This window comes from Silurus meridionalis, chromosome 11, assembly GCF_014805685.1.
Source record: "Silurus meridionalis isolate SWU-2019-XX chromosome 11, ASM1480568v1, whole genome shotgun sequence".
NCBI classification, from domain to species: Eukaryota; Metazoa; Chordata; class Actinopteri; order Siluriformes; family Siluridae; genus Silurus; species Silurus meridionalis.
In genome coordinates, this window is record NC_060894.1 from 11,080,001 (window position 1) to 11,098,114 (window position 18,114).

General features: G+C 40.5%; 1 protein-coding gene across 4 annotated transcripts in view; it reads right to left on the reverse strand.

The window, feature by feature from the left end:
- Positions 1-18,114, reverse strand: part of ttc28 (tetratricopeptide repeat domain 28) — a 237,290-nt gene that overhangs the window by 15,312 nt on the left and 203,864 nt on the right. For all 4 annotated transcript variants that reach the window (XM_046860776.1, XM_046860774.1, XM_046860775.1 and 1 more), the window contains 6 exons: positions 14,138-15,479; positions 12,233-12,756; positions 7,850-7,959; positions 4,986-5,115; positions 3,563-3,781; positions 1,643-1,811 (listed from right to left, as the gene is read on the reverse strand). In XM_046860776.1, the coding sequence (XP_046716732.1) occupies positions 1,643-1,811; positions 3,563-3,781; positions 4,986-5,115; positions 7,850-7,959; positions 12,233-12,756; positions 14,138-15,479 (2,494 nt within the window). The remainder of the gene's footprint in view (positions 1-1,642; positions 1,812-3,562; positions 3,782-4,985; positions 5,116-7,849; positions 7,960-12,232; positions 12,757-14,137; positions 15,480-18,114) is intronic.

Consider the following 18,114-nt stretch of genomic DNA (forward strand, 5'->3'; position numbering starts at 1 on the left):
ATAGATAGATAGATAGATAGATAGATAGACAGACAGACAGACAGACAGACAGACAGACAGACAGACAGACAGACAGACAGACAGATATATAGAGAGGGACACAGCTTATTCACACCCAGCCCTCACTTTCTACTCTATTTCTCTTCTGCTGAATGGGCAAACTTCTACAGACTGCACAATCAAAAGGAAATCACCACACCCATTACAGTTCAATCCCTAACTTAAAAGGCTGTGATTAAAGCGCATTTTAGGAAAATCCTTTACACCTCATGTGCTGCTTTGGGGAAAATAATCAATGCTAGAAAATCAAACACCGTTTAGAATCAACAATTTAACAGAGATATAATACAAAATGTGTTAATTGAAACATTTTTTAGAAAACATGACTGTATGAGCATGATCTGATGCACTATAACAGGAAGTTGGAAGCCAACTAACACTGTGCTTAACAAAAGTTTCTGATACACATGCATAATTTAGGCTTTCAATACTCTCAGGGGAGGGAAAAATGATACTGTACTGTAGAAGGCAGCCTTTGGGGAGCAATTAAGAAACATATTTGCAGAAGCTCATCAGGCATTTTGGCATAACACTGCATTGTCTGGCCACTGTTAGCTCACTAGAATGCTGTGTTGAACTACACAATTGATGAGCGATTGCCCATTTATATCTAAATGAACTCTGAGATTATTAATAGAGAGATTATTGTCTGAACTAGATTTCTCTTTTTCAATGTACCTGCAACTTCTTGGGGTCTAAAAACCACCAAAATACGGGAAAAGGCAATTTCCACAAATACTCACTTTAAAATAAACCTGTGTACTTTAGGTCACGAACTTATCAGTGAAACCGGATGCCCCCCCGTCCAGCTGTCAGTGCGTATTTCTCAGTGTGTGTGGTGAGAAGTGGCCCCTGTGGGATAAACTTCCAGCACATACACAAATACACAGTGCTCCATCCTGCTGCACTTACAACCTTCATCTGATATGACTGCATCCTTTTGAATGTATTTTAACACTCACAGATTCATAACCCAGAAGTGCAATGGCTGTAGGTATTCATTACTTTGCATTCCTCCTTTCACTATTCGAATATTGATCGGAGATTTTTCCTTAAATGCTTTTTTGATTTTAAGGCATGTGGTGCTGTTTCAATGATGAACAGTCAAATAATCTGTAATATTCAATAGAAACAGTTGAGACTAACAGTCTATTGTTGCAAAGACGACCTCGATATGACCTCCTGGTAATGACCGTGCACTTACACTGCAACATCAGATACAGAGTTCCTCATTTCAGAAGTGAAATTACATTCTTTTTTTTTTTGTTGATTCTTAAGCCCACATTACATCCAAGGATTAATGAGGTCACATCCGAAAAAAAACATATTTCCTTTAAAGGCTGTGTTATGATTTGGTCACAATAAGCCGTTTTTACATTTTTGGATTTTCCCAACATGAAACCTTATGAACTGGCTTTATTGAAAATGAGAACATACTTCCAAAAAATGTATTGCTTTGGAAACAAAGCACTAGATCTGTTTTATATTAAGGCAGACATTCATCATGCCATTGCAACCTGGTGATAGATGAACCTATCTATCACTCTATTGCCATACTGTCTGGCTCGTCTAGGGTGCTCACCTGCTGTAGTAGGCATCCACTCCAAGAGCTTCTCTTGCATTGGCAATGTGCTGCTCCAAGGACAATGCTCCACCCCCTTGCATGGACACGCCCCCAGCCTCCTGGAAGTCAGATTGCCCGCTTTCCGAAATCCCATCACCGAGATACACTTCATGGAACTTGAGAATTCCTGTCGAAGCACGGCCAACTGACTTACCGCAATGTGTGAACATATAAAATGTCATTTTATAATATTTTGCAGTAAGCAGAAATAAATGCATTGTGGTGTACTCTCTCTGGCTCAGTCTATGAAAATCTCCTTGCTGTAAAGGTCATGGATAACATAAGAACCAGAAACTGATTAGACAGAGTAGTATTCTTGCTTCCTTGGTTTAAAACACCGAACTTCAAATAGTAAGTAATTTAACTGAAGGACAAAGTCCATCCTGTAAGAAGCTGCAGAATAAGAAATAGAACGAGTTCAGAGCGAATAAATAAACTCCCACAGCTGTGTCTCTGTTTGTGTGTTGTGTAATAATAAGATGTCTGTTTCAGGCATTGTGTGTCTGTGTGTGTGTGTGTGTGTGTGTGTGTGATATGTGAACATGTGTGAATGTGTATATATGTGTACGTATCTTAGGGAGAGAATGTGTGAGGAATAGGGAGGCAGGTGGCACTGCCGCTCTGCGTTAATTCACAGCTTTTTACTAGTTACAGCCAAGCAGCAGGCAGCAGACAATGAGCTGCAGGGAACAGGAGGTGTGAGGGATATGGCTGCTTCACACAAAATGTTCAGCTCTGTGTACATGTGTGTGTGTGTGTGTGTGTGTGTGTGTGTGTGTGTGTGTGTGTGTGTGTGTGTGTTGAGGGGAACAGACAGGAGCTCAGCATGTCTTCAGTCTAGGCTCTGTTTTTTATCCGACTGTGTATGCTGGGTCTGTCTCACACCTCTGGCTCTCATACAGAGACCCAGCTATCCACTTAACTAAGCACTCTCCCACCTACCCAAAGCATCCATACAGCCATCAATCCATTTATCCACCTATCCAACCCTATTGATGATTCTAATTGTACAATATATCAATCTGCCCTCCCCACAATCCACACCCCTTATCCAGTCCCCAGTTCATTCGCCTGGACCATCCATACATTCAGTTGCCATGTAGTCACTTGCAGCATCCACACCTTCTCCTAGATTCCATTATCTCTCCACCCACCCAGTCATCTATCGCAGTGGTCCCCAACCCCCAGGCTGCAGATCGGCAAATGTGGGTCAATTGGTACCGCACAGAAAGAATACATAAATGTATTTATTATTTGATTCTGAACGATGTTTTATTTGGGAAAATTACTGGATTTTCTCCTCCACATCTGTCTATAACTCATTCTTAATGCATGTCGTGGTGCCTCGGTCACGTCTTACCTACATCCACTACCTTCTTAAAGGGGCTCCGACCGCTAACACATAATACATTACCGCTAAATTGAAAACCCCCCCCAAGCGAGCAAAATGAACAAAAAACAACACAGTGGATTCACGTTTATTATTATATTTAGAAAATACCAGTTTTTATGCTGGTCGTATCATTTTATTTTGTTGTAATTATCCGCCACACCTTAAAGGCCGGTCTGTGAAAATATTGTCAGACATCAATCCGGTCAGTGGCGCAAAAAAGGTTGGGGACCACTGATCTATCGCATTCACCCAGTCATCTGCTCACCCACCTATTAATTCACTTGTCTAATCCAACTCTTGGATCTTTCATATGCGGCCTTTTCCACCCACTTCACACTGCCCACCCAGCCAATCATTATATTCCCAACCAATCATCCAACCATCACATTTATATACACCATATCCTAATTACAAGTTAAGAATTCCATTTTTCCTATCACATACTAGATTTTTCAAATAATAACTGCTCTTATCAGTTCTCTTACCTGAACCTGGGGCCAGCAGCCAGCTGTACAGGTAACCAGCTGCCACTGAGTAGTACAGCACCAGAGCACGCTGACTGTTCACGGTGTCCAAGATGTGCTCCACAGTGACGGGTGTGTACGGGTCTGAATCCTGCTGGCCCGTCTGCCGCTCCACAAGCAGGTCAGCAAATGCCCGCGTCCGGCCACGCTCAGCCACTGCCAGCGCTTCGTCGTGGTGACCTGAGATCGTCATAGACTCATATTAACACCGTAGCCATGCTGATCTCGCATCTTGCAGATCATTTCACCCTTCTGTTCTGTTCGTTATTTTGCCAGTAAGCTTCTTTGTGCTCTTTGCCAGAACCCACTGACCCGGTCCATGTCTTTAGATGTTACAGCAATATAATTGTATTATATGATATATTATAGATACCCTTGGAGTGGACGCTTAGTACAGCAGGTGAGCATGCTGCGCTGGTTGGATGTATTCCCAGAAACAGATAAACCCTCGTGTTCTGTTTACTGCTTAGCAATGGTTGTCTCGGGAGAGCCACTTTGATTTCTTATTAAACACCCTTAATAAAAAATGTTCAATTTAAACAATATGTACACAAAACCCTTTAATAACAGACAAAATGAATGAAACAGGGACATTTATTTTAATATTTAGCTGCCTTTTTACAATTTTATCTTTATTTTTTACTTGGTAATCTCGGGTCATAATAATCTCTACACAATTCTGAATGTTTTCTGAACGAAATTGAGCTGTACATTCTTCTGAAAACAAGTGCTTGAATGCAAGTGAATAGGAAAGTCAGACTGAAACTAATATCAGCACTGATTCTGTATACTTGGAGTTCAGCATTTATACCGTTAGAAAGCTTGTTTTTTGATCGGTAAAACTCAAATGTGTTTTGATTAAACATTTTGTTCATGAGTCTGGAAAGGGCATGAATTTATGATGAGCCTGCATTACTCCTAATAACATTAAGCAGAGCAAACGCTTCATGCTCTTTATTTAGATTTAATGAGGTTACTTCTCCGAGCTGCGGCTTTCATACGATTTGCATTCTAGTGCCGGTTTTTAAAATGAAATCTTCAAAATGAAACGCATCGTGCGCTTTTCATATGCATGTTGACTATTTAAATATTTTATACAGTACAAATAGTGTATGAAAATATTTGTTCTCTCTATAAAAATAACACATTTTAGTGTTTATTTTTTTAATAACTGAAGGTCATTAGAAATTTCTGGATCCTGTGCTGTTTATTCCAGAGGTAATTCAATGTTAGAAGCTGGCACAATGCTTGATATACTTTATTTTGAAAACACATTACAATATTTTATTATATAATTTAATTATAATATACAACTTTGGAACAATGTCGCATCTTGTGCTGAAAACTACACTTATTGGGAGAGAAGATTCAAAACAAGGCCTACCAAGGCTGACGAGGACCCTCTGGAGAGCCTGGTAGGAGGAGGTTTGGAGGTCGAACAGGGACAGTTTGTAATCGGTGCTGTGTTGAGCATCATGTCGAATGGTTTCGAATAAAGCTGACGCACGATACAGCTAAAGGGGAAAAGAACAAAAAACATATATATCCACTATTTTTTGGTGTATAATATCCTGTATTAAAAAAAAAAAAAAAAAAAAAAAACAAGCACACCCTTTGCAAAAATTTCACATTGGAAATTGTCATGGAAACCTCAGAAGAACATTTTTCCGGTTCCCTGTGCTGAACAGCAGGTGGCATGAGACCTCTATGATTAGAAACCCAAGCTCCTATGTTGCAACAGGCTTTCTGTAGTAAGAGAATGTCCTCACCCTTTCCCTCTCCTTTACCTTCCTTCAAAACCTACAAAATGTAGAACACTTCATTTTCACCAAAAAAATTGCACAACAAAAGCTGACTGTCGATCCAGACAGCAATTTAAACTTGTTGGGGCCATCAAAAACGTGAAAAGGAGGAAGGTAAAAGAAGAATGTTTGTAAGAGGAAGTCTATAAGTGAATAGAGCTCGAGACATAGGCTGCTGTTTGTTTGCGCTTTAGCGCCGGTCTGTTTTTCATTTAACGTGACGAATAAAGAGGCTCTGTACAGTGTGAATGGCGCACTATTTTTCTATAATTATTCCTTTCCTTCATTCAGACAGAGAGATGGAGCCATTGTGTCTCTCTCAGACACACACAAACACACACAGACACACACATACACACAAAGCGACAATAAATGTCAGTGTTGGACTGTGCGTTTTTGTGTGCACATGTATTCGGATTATACGAAGTTTTCATTTTAAAGTCTGCACTTTTGTGTGTTTAGACATTGCGATTGCATGACGAGAGCGTGTCCGAGTTGCATGTGCTTGTGTGCACGCTGCCTAGTGGAGCTGCAGGAGTGGAATGCAGTGTTCTTTTCGTCAGCATCCGCCAAGACTAGCCTGCAATCAATTAAGAGTGGAATGCTTCTGCAGCACACAAACCCACATACACAAACCCACATACAAACTCTCACGTTGCCTGCGATTTACACGGCCCAGGTCCAGAGATATCTGTCCGCCTCAAACACACACACACACACACAGCAGAAGAGGTAGCGACAGCTTTACTTTCATTACTCAACACAAAAGATTGTTGCTGGTGAATTCTTTCAGGTTCATGTTAGGCCCATTCACAAAGACTGCACACATTCACGTAAAAAAAAAAAACGCTTTTACAATTTGCTTTACAATTTATGACAAATCCTTCGTAAACAACGTTACATTCATCATCTCACAGCTCTCCATCTCTAGCCGAAGCAACAATGTAACTACATTTTATAGTTGCGCTGCTTTCTGGAATTAATTTCACGAGTTTGAGGCCACTGAATTTTTTTTTCTTCTTTCTTGAAACATCAGTGTAACTGTGTTAACAATGTCTCCCTGTGGAGTCATTGTGACACACAACTTTAATCTAGAATACATAAGAATATGTAGTGCCAACTAGCAATTTAAGGCTATAAATGCTAAACAGACAACAAATAATTCAATATGAAGCTTTAATGATTGGCAGGAGGTAATGTTTCAACAACACGGAATTTAGTTTAAATGGCAAGCTCACATGGGAATTCTAAAGTGGGCAAAAAATATTAATGGTTACCTCACTGACTAGTCAAGTTAACCAGACATCCTCAACAGCATCGACAATTTGGCATCCTAGCAAGCTATAAGCAGTAACATGCATGTTGTCCTCTGTTAGGATTGCCTCGCATCAAAAAAACTGTCTGAGGAACTTCGATCGTTTGATTGAACTGCAATTAATGATCATCGACTAATCATTAACAACCTGAGTGCAAATGTCTCCTCTGGATTTGTGCATTCTCTCATGCAGTGCACTCATGCTATATGTGACTGACAGCACAGAGTAATGACCCTCTCAACTGCATCTAAAGGACGTCTGTCCCCACCGATGAGGATGTTTCATTTACAGTCAGGCTGCATGATGATATAAACACTCTAGCTTCCCATGTAGCCACTTCCCCCAAAGACACTCAGTACATGAGTAAGTACACTGTCATCTTACGCTCACAATGCTGGCAGAAAAAAAAAAGAACGTCATCATATGCAGGAATCACAGTGCTCCCGAAGGAGCTCTTTCAAACCTTACTAGGCAGGACTAGACGACTGCAGAGCCAGTGCAACTCCATCTGGCTTCCTAGAAAATGGAAACCAACGCAGCCTGAAAGCAATCCCAACCTCTGCCGACCCTGTCCGAGCCTGTGACATCCAAAACCGAACGGCAAGAAAGCAATTCTAAAACACTCCAAAGGAATAAAAAAACAAAGCCGGAGCAGGTCAAGTTAAAGTGAAGTTGTGCACGTCTTCAAAGGGAGGGACAACCGACTCGAAAAATGTTTCACAACACAAAATAAAGCAACCCCAGGAGCTTCACACACAGGACAGGAGATGTGTGCTGAGTGTCTGCACTGAGAGCACTGGATCAATTAGGGACTAAGTGGGAGGGTGTGGAGTAGCTTGCCTTCCTGTTCATCAGACTCTGCCTCGTAGTGTATCTCTTAAAATCATTGCACTGCTGGAGACAATTCAACAAACATTTACAACACACAAATATACACACACAGGCAGTGTGACTTCAGGCAGGTCATTACATTACACTGAGAAGATCTAATTTTATTTGAGTAGGGTTATGGCCACTTGAGTCAAATCAGTGAAGTCAAACAGACCTCTAGGCTGGTTTTATTTCTTTGTGTGTGTGTGTGTGTGTGTGTGTGTGTGTGTGTGTGTGTGTGTGTGTGTGTGTGCCTGTACCTGGTGCTGGGCCTCCTCCAGGTTACCGCTGGCCCACAGTGAGAGGCCCAGACGGTGACGGATTTTGGCCTCATCTTCACGCCGCCCCAGCTGCTCTGCCAGACGCAGACCTGAAAGAGATAGAAAAACAGTGAGACAGACAGACAAACAGACATAGACAAAACACTCACACACATTTTCACACACTGCTATTGTGGACCATCTTTCCGACTTGTTTAGTATTTAAAGGTGTAAACGTGTGATCAGATATAAACAGTACACTGAAGCTGTCAGCCTGTCCCAGTTACTAAACACACCCAAACACGTAAAAAAAGAACCTGTCAAAATAGATTTTGCTAATCATATTTCAATACAGTGACAGGAACAAGGTATACTCGCGTTCGATTATATGCTTTTATTTAGCAAAGCCTAAATGATTATTGTGTTATTCTCACAATTGTATATAAACCAACAATTCATTTCAGTTGACAACAACAACAAAATACACAAATACACAACAGATTTCAATAGGTAGTCATTTTTTCCCAAAAAAAGTAAACCAACATTTAAGCAGGATATCCTGGTGGGAAAAAAATATTACATATACCTGTTTTTTTGTTGTTTTCACAAACAATAAAAAACTAATTAGCAGCCAGGTGTTACTACTGAGATACACAAAATCAGACACTCATCAAGAAGAGAGAGTACCTCTGTAAAAGCAGAATTTTGGACAGTTTGGTGTTCTGAAGCACTTAGGTATGTTTAGCACATCGGTATTGCCTTTAGAGAGACAACTGCTGCTGCTTGTCAATCTGGCAAGAGGCCGTCTCCAACCAATTCCGCATTCACCATTTTTCCCGTGAGAAGGGGAAAACAAATACAAATGTTTACAAATACAAACGTAAAAGACAGTTGGCATGTTTCTCACTCCAAGTTCAGTTTATTTAATGCCCAACAATCTAAGCTACACTTTGTGACCTACAGGCCATGGTAAGCACATTAAATGCTTATGTTCTTTAAAAAAATGTGTATGGCTGCATTTTGTTTACAAGATTGGAAATGAAGAACCACAAAAGTATCCTTTAAGCAGCCGAGACCAGGGTGGAAATGTTTTACATCATGCGTAGCACAAGGTTTGACAAAAAACAAAACACAGTCACCTCATCACATATACGTCATAGCACCTATAAAGCATAGTGCTGGAGAGGTGATCATTTGGGATTGTTTTCAACCACGGAAAACTTGAAGTCATTAAGACGAAGATGAACTTTAGCCATCTGTCCAGGAGCTTAAGCTGTGCCAAAATTGGTTCGTGCTATAAGGCGAGGATCGCACACCAGCAAATTCAATCCAAATGGCTAAGGAAGAAAGGCTCAAGATGGTAAATGAGACAAAAGTCAAAGTTCTTGAAAAAGCCATGCAAAAATAAATGCCTGCAAACAGGGCCAGTGTGGGAGAAGGTTTTCATTCCAACCAATCAAGGGATAAACCTGATAGTCATTGAAAATAAAAATCATTAGATTTAAACAGGTAGAATTTGGTGCTGACTTGCTTGGGCGGACCCACACCGGCCCTTTGTGGAAAAGATTGGACACCCCTGCCCTAAAACATCAAAGAACTGATGCAATGTTGTAAAGGAAAGTGGGACAAAAAGTCTCCGGAATTATGTGAGACATTGAGAAACTTAAAGGAAAGTGGTACTAAAGATTATTGCTACTAAATGTGGTTTTACATGTGAGGAAAATGACTACGCAATTTTTTTCCATGCTTTGAACCTCACGGCTTGAACAATAAAGCACCTAATTTATGGATTTTTCCTGTTTTTTTTTTTTTTTCCTGGTTTCACAAGCTTCAGGACAAAAAACTGAACCCCATAACATTAGACCAATGAAATTGCCGGTTAAGGTGAACCAATTAAATTCTTTATATTAAATCGGGTGCGCTCCCACTGAATCGGGCCGCACCACATCATAAATATGGATGAGGTTCCTCTGACGTTTGACCTGCTGCTCACTCGGACTGTCAACAGGAAATGCGAATCATTCGTCACGCTGAAAACAACTGGGCATGAAAAAACGCACTTCACCTGTGTTCTGAGCTGCACAGCATCGGGAGAAAAGCTTCAACGATGGTGAATTTTAAAAGCACGACGATGCCAAAAGAAAAACTCCCGAGAGAAATTCTTGTGAAAGGAAGGAGGAAGACAGTGAACAATGACTTTCTTGGTAGGCTACTGTTTAGATACAAGCCGTGTAACAGACACTCTCTTTCGTTAAAGCCTGTGTAAAGTTCATGCGTTTCAATGTAGACCTGCGGCTTATAGACAGGTGCAGCATATTTATGTTCAAAATGAAAATCTTTGTCAAATTCAGTGGGTGCGGCTTATACATGGGTGCGCTTAATAGTCCGGAAATTACAGTATATAATTAAATCTGTTTTTTTTTGTTGTTGTTGTTGTCACCTGTAATTGTTTATAGAAGTTTGTGAGTGCAATATAGTTGTTATTTTTCTGTGTAGAAATGTTAGTGGTGGATACTGTGGGCTGTTTCAATGTTATGAGTCAAATACAACAAGGCTTCGAGCCAAATATAGAGTGTGACATGTGCGTGGTAAAATGTTTAAGCACTTTAATCTGCATTTTATATATAAAAGGAGTTCATAAACATTCATTTATTTATTTATCCATGTATTCGTTTGATTAATTATATCATATTAAACACCATTCCTTGAGGCAAAAACAAAGCCCTAATTTTCATGGCTATTTAATCTCTCACCACAAATCACATTCTCTCAGCCCACTACTTTCTTTCTTTTTTTTTTCTATCCTTGTTCTTACCTTTTCTTCTGCATATTTGGGAAGGCTTGCAAAGGTCCTGACAATTCGCAGCAACTTTAAGATTTAATTGCAAAGAACCAAAAGACCGCACTTACCTGTTCCAAAATAAATGGGTTATCCATATAACCTCCAATCACCTTCTAAATCTCTGTTTGTATTGTGTGATGCTACAACATTTTCATCTACTTTCCCCCCCCAACATATTTATTTAAGCTATTTATCAGATTGGGCTGAAGTGGGTTTAGTAAAGAATAACCTAACAGACGAGTCTAAATAATAAAAGTGTCAGGATATCTGTATGGGCAGATAATAAACTATAGCAGCTCTGTTTTCCTATCTGGGTGCCTTTTTTTTTTTTTTTATACAGCCAGTGTATCTAAAGAGTGATGCACATACGTAGCAGCATGGAAGCACTCCACTCTCCATGCTAGCTTGAGCATTGTATTAACACTTGTTTACTTTCGCTCCCTCACCAAACAAAGGTGCATGCTCTAGTCACAGGCTCACAAAAAGTAAAACCTTTTTATAGACTCTACAGATCAATGTAGTGGACAAGGACACACACCGAATGCAGTTCTAATTCAGGAATGTGCAAACAGCGCACACATGCGCGCACACATTCACACATTTTCTGTGAGGACACATGGAAAGAATAGGTGGCCATTCTCACAGCAGGGCCATTTGCACATTCTTACATGAGAAGCGGAGGTCTGTACACTGTACAGTTTTAATTACAGCTGACTTTCACACACATGCAATCATACTTCTGCACACATGTTCAAGCCACATTGAGCTAATTGGCTGTCAGACACAAGGATGCTTTGCTTTGTTAAGAACAAACAGCTTTTTTTTATTTATTTCCTTCCTCACATCAGCTTTTTAAGTTATCATGCTGATAACACATATATATATATATATATATATATATATATATATATATATATATATATATAACATATTATAATCCACAGCACAGCTGAACGTCTCCTTTATGGCTTGAGAGTGTGAACTGTCCATGAGTCTGTGGTTGAATTGTTAGCAGCTAATCAATCCCACAGTGTCCTCCTCTCTGATTTCAAGGAAAGCAAATGAAACAAGCAATTGAATTTCGTTCCCAGTCAAAGGGCAAAAGTAGTTCTGATACCTTCACAAAAAACAGAGAATAGTAGAGGGTGAATCCATCAAAAATCTAAATTCAACTTGTCACATGCCTCCTTAAATAATCTTACAAAAACATTTAGCCTGCAGCAAAAAAAACTTTTTTTTCACATTATGGTTACAATTATAATATTCCATCCTACCCGCCTGTTCTCAAAAGGAATAATTCTCAGCAGGAGAAGCATTTGGCATAACAAATAAATTTATCAGTATTTTCGACAGGATAAAAAGAGAATCTGCATATTCATAGTAGTAATAATGAAAGAGCAAAAATAGTATCATATATTATCATTATCAGCTAATGATAGCCTCTATATTATCCATTTGCAAGGTGTTTGGTGATCTGCTTTGTTAGTTTAGCTGTTGTTCAGTGTGAAGTATTATTATGCATTTTTGTTTCTCTGACTCACCTTCCTGGAGGTACATGACAGCCTGTGAGTAATTCTGCAGGGCATGGTGTGTGCGTCCCAGGCTGCTATAAGCCTGAGTCTTGGCTGCCAGGTCGTTTGTCTGTGCCGCGACGCTCAGGTGCTGTTCCTGGTACACCACAGCACGCTCAAAGATGCCCAATGACTCGTAGGTAAGGCCCAGGTTGCCGTAGGCCCTGCCCTGGCAGCTTGCACTTCCTGTTTCCTCAGCAAGCTGCAGGTCTCGCTGGTGAAACTGCAATGCAGTGTCGTACTCTCCCATGAGCTGATAGACAGCGCCCAAGACACAGTTGGCCTGGCCCTCAAGCAATAGGTCAGAAGTGTCACGAGCGATGGCTAGCTGGCGCTCCAAACATGAGATAGCTTGTTCATAGTTGCCCAGCTGGCTATGCAAACTGCCCAGCTCTCCGTACGCCTGTGCCTTGTTGTTGCACTCTCCCAGCTCATGGGCCACTACCAGGCGCTTCTCGAAGCACACCAACGACTGTTGCAGGTTGCCCATAGCCCTAAAGGGAAGAGGCAGCACAATACAAGTTGTTGTTTGCCTTTTTGAATACTGTTCTCTGACAAACTACAGTTTATATCTACAAATCAAACAATTAGAGAATATAATAATTATTTTTAAAACTAGATAATGTGTTGCCATTGAAATGCAATGCAAATAAATACTTCTTCTTTTTATAACAAAAGAAAAATCTAAAGCTAAGACTTAAAATATAGATGCAATACTGCTTCAGGTTTACAGTACAAAGAGCCCCGAGTCCCACAAGATCTCATAACACATGACCAGAATGAATTATTTAAAAAATAAAATGTTATGGGGGTTATGTAATCCACTACCCATAGCCTTATTTCGAATGAGAAATGTATTTCATCACTACATAATTTGGAGTCCTTTGGGAGAAAAGTATCTTTGCAGGTTTATGTGGAAAACATCATCCAACACTGTCTCTGTGAGGAATTAGTAGGCCTGACTGTATTCACGCAAGGCTGCTGGGACACATTTGCTATTTAAGATGCCATGCATCATTGCACCTTGTGATGCAGTCACTTGGAATTACACTGCCATCAGTACTGTCAAATGTAAATGAAACAAACAGCATTTAATGTCTGGCCTTAATGAGCCTCTTGTTGGATGCATCTCGAGTATCGAGGGCGAGCTTTCTCTCGATGGGGGAAAAACCTGGCGCATTGTCCCTGCTGACAATGTAATTTACCTTCCTGTGGGCTGCAGCAAGAACGACAGGGGGTGTTTGATGAATGATAGTTTCACTGGAACTGGTATACTGTAGGGCCAATATGGGGTTCTTCCACCCCCAGCCGTTACAACTCAGCTGGTTGCATCTTCCCATCAGCCACTGCAGAAGCCCATTTATCAACCCAATTCACATGTCAATACATTTACCAGAAAGTAGGTGGGGTAAGCAGAATGGACAGAGGACTCAGAAATGGTGGTGGAGCACTTAAGCAAATGATTGGATGTTAATTAAAGATGATGGGTGGTATGCTGCATCAAGACTGCCATAACAAGATAGAGGATAGGCACTTCTGTGAGCAGCTTGACAGGTTTGTCAATCACGATTGGTCTTGTGGTTATAGTACCGGTGTTACTAATAAATTCACAGATAATCCAATGAGTATTAATGTGTATTGAATGTATGCAGGTGTATAATGGAGATTTTGCAGGTATTCAGGGTATTTCTGAGAAAACACTAAATGATTTTACATTTCTGGTCCTAGAATTTGCAACTATGTGTCCTAACTATGTTGGAGCATTAATAATAAATCAGTTCAATCCTAATCCAAAAAAATATATACTTTTAAATGTTGCAATGATGTATATTAATCATCTTGAATTACATACAGTTAACAAAAAAAGCATTTTACCTGTGTCCATTGCCCAGCCCTCTGTAAGCTTTCTCTTGGTCCTGCATGTGATTGAGGCTCTGTGCCACAGAAAGGTACTGCTCATAGTACTTAACTGCCTCCTCATAGTCGCCCAGCGAGTCGTAGCAGTCTCCCAGGTTGCCATAGGCACGGCCGCGGTCCAGCACTGCCTCATTGCCACTGAGCTGCTGCAACATGGCCAGTTGCTGTTCAAAGTAGCCAATGGCCTCCTCCATCACACCCATATTCATCTTGGTGATACCCATGTTGCCGTAGACCTGGGCCTCCACACTGGGGTCCTTTAGTCGTTGGCCCAACTCCAGCTGTTCTTCATAGCACTTGAAAGCCATGCTGTATTTGCCCAGAGACATATATACGGCTGCAAGGTGCCCATGGGCTTGGCACTCACCTTGGATGTCCCCTAGCTCCTGGTAAACCTCTAACTCTTGTGTATGGTAACCAAGGGCTTTGTCATATTTCTGCAGCATCCGGTAAGCAGCACCTAATGCGGCATAAGCACTGGCCTCCATCTTGCGCTCCTTGACCTGATGTGCTAGTGCCAGTTGTTGTTCGTAAAATTTAACAGCACCAGGAACATCCTTCTTGCAAATGAAGATGTCACCCAGGTTTCCCAGAGCACGAAACCTGGCCTGTGAGTTGTTCAGTGACTGGGCCAAGGACAGAAGGTACTTCTGGCACTCTTCAGCCTTATTGTAGTCACCTAGAGCTTTAAAAGCCAAACCTAGATTACAATACGCTTTGGCTTGACTCAGCTTGTCATGAAGGTCTTTGGCCAGAGCCAGGTCTTGTTCATAATACTTGACGGCTTCCTGGAAGTTCCCCAGACAATAATGTGCATAGCCCAGATTGTGACAAACCTTGCCCTCACTTTCCATGTCCTGCAGGTCTGGTGCAAGTCGTAGATACTGCTCGTAATAGGGCACAGCCTGTGGGAATTCTCCTCGTGAACAGTGAAAGTTCCCCAGGTTCCCCAGAGCTCGGGCCTCGCTTTGGATATCACGAAGCTCACGGGCGATGTTTAGATGATTCTGGTAGTGCTGCAAGGCTCTGTCATGTGCCCCCAAAGACTGATACGCAACAGCCAGGTTGCCATGGGTGGAGGCCTGTGACGCACGGTCGCTAACCTCCATTGAGATCTGCAGCTCCTGCCGGTGGTAGCGTACAGCCTGGTCAAAAACACCAAGTGCATTGTAGGCATTACCCATGTTGCCATACGCTCTGCCTTGGGCGGCATAGTCATTAAGCTCCTGAGCTATAGAGAGGTGAGCTTTGTGCAGTTTGAGGGCTGTTTCATAATCTCCTTTCATCTGGTGAATGATTCCTATACAAAAGAGATAGAAGATGCTGATCAGTTTCCAAAATGCATAAAGAACAACAGCATTGTGTTTGATTACAAGAAACGTCTTGGCATCAAATCAATCAAAGAACGTTTTCTGAATAGTTGTTATTTCGTGATCTCTGTGCTGAAATTATCTTGAGCAAACATCATGCAACCTTCTGTGGAAACATCTCATGTTACTGCAGCTTTCAAAAGCCAAAAACAAGTTTCAAGCAAAGTGTTTAATAATTTAAGAGCATGTTTGTAAAATATCTTGGAATGAAAAAGGTTTATCTCTGCTTTCTTCTCAGCGCCTTTTATGCCAAAGTTATTCGTACCCAGAGGATGAAGAAGTCGAGAGAATAAAAATCCAGAACATTTAACTTTCGAGTGTCCTACGAGGACTTCTAAAATCCTTGTTGTTGTCTTTGTACTTTTCCATAAAATAATTATTACCACTGTGGTTCTGATATCCTGGCCCTCTGCTCCCAGTGTATGATGGGATACTTTGGCTAGTGTGGTAAAGTGGTGAAGGCTAATGAATACATACAGTGGAAAATAGATTTGAGTGCAAGAGTAGTGGGAGACATTAATATTAGGTTCAGGAGATTTGGCTTGCAGATCGCAGCATGCCCTAATCGGTTCCTTTCTCCCACTGACCCAGAGTGCCATCTGCTAAGTACAGATGGATGAGGAAAAGTGCTGGGATGAGTGGAAAACAGGGCTCAAGAGTGTGGACTAACAGTGGGCAGCTGGTTGCAATGCTTGTGTAATTGGTATATCTGTACTAACCAAAAATGATTTCTGTCACTTGGGAGCCTAAAGCCAGGGGAAATTTATGAACAAATAGTCACACATAAAGATATAACTGTTATTATCGGGAGTAAGGATCCAGTGTTTTCTAAATGGCTTGTCATCAACAGATGACACTAATGTGCTGTGCAGACCTGTTCCACGGCCACCATTCTCCAGTGTGTATTTGTTTGTCTGACTTTGAGTATTGATTCTAGCCTTCTGAACTTCTGTTCATAGTTCCTTTACATAAAGTATGTCCATTACCCCCTCTACAGTACTTATATCTATATATTTATGTAGATATTTACACACAGACCCGCTTTCCGACACCCTAGTGACACTAGCGCACTCTGTAACTTATAGTCACGCTGATGCTTTTATCAGACTTGTCTGCATCTTCAGTAGCTGATTTATCATGCTGGAGATCTGGAGCCTCTCTGAGTGTGAGGCAAAAATGTTTGAGTGTCCACACTTGTTCCCACTTGGGGGAAATAAGTACAGTAAATTCACCTACTGCAATGTTTTCAGGCATTGAAGGAAACCAGAAGTAACCCAGAAGATTAGGCAGCCTAGAGTTGTGAAGAAGTAAAGCTACATGCTATGATAAACAGATGATGTTTATAGCTCTTTGTCAGTGAGCCTGGTTTCAACAGAGAAACACTGAATGGATGGAAATTCAACATCCACGAAAACTGTGTACTTTTATATCATTAATAATTCGATTTTTTTGGTGCTACTGCATTGATGATTTAATCACCGAACACTGATCTACTGATGTTATTGCTGTTAAATCCCAGGACCTCAGAGAAACTAAATCTTGCTGCAGCTTCGAACCCTTATTTTTTGGAGCCTTCCATTCACATTTTTAGGCTTTAAACTTTAAAACAATATTTAATGAACGTAAAAGAAAAATTCATGAACTACTTCACAATCTCAACCCTCTGCATGTTTCTGATATGTTTACATAATTACATAAAATCTCTCAATTACGTGATTCCATTAATCTTCCTCATAACACTGCGACCAGGCTCCTATATAGATAGCAGCAGCATTGTGTGTGCATGAGTGAGCGTGAGGTGGAGGAGGCTATGAGAATGGATGGAGTGAACAGATGCCCATCTGCTCATTGTCAATCAGAGTAAGCCAAAGCAAAATTAGCAGCATGTGGAAAATCCAATTAGGGCCAGTGCCAACCTAAAACCTGTACACCAAGGTGCCATTTAGAAGAAAATATTAGATGGAAAGGTGGTGACCTTTCCATCAAATATTTTCTTTGAAATGACCCTCAGTTTTCTCTGACCAATTATTATTACTTAACCCTGTGATTTCTCATTTTGAAGGATAAAGCTATATATTAGAGCAGGCTTTGAGGAAAATTCCCATGACTCTTCCAAAAAAAGTTCCAGACGCTCATAATTGGATCTCTGTGGTAAAAGCTCAACTCATGAAGCCCATTGGGGAAATTTTTCTGCACGAATGGTCTTGGATATACATTTGCTAATGCTCTGTCCACAGCATGTACTGTAAGGAACAGTGAACACTGTCAAATCAGTGAATGTAGCATGCGTCATGTGTCCCAAGAGGCAGACTGCTACTACTGTAACTCATGTAAAACATATATATATATATATATATATATATATATATATATATATATATATATATATATATATATATATATATTAGTATGTGTGTACATATACATATATATACACATATATACATATTCATATTTTATATATATATATATATATATATATATATATATATATATATATATATATATATATATATATATATATGCTTTACATGAGTTACAGTAGTAGCACTCTGCCTCTTGGGA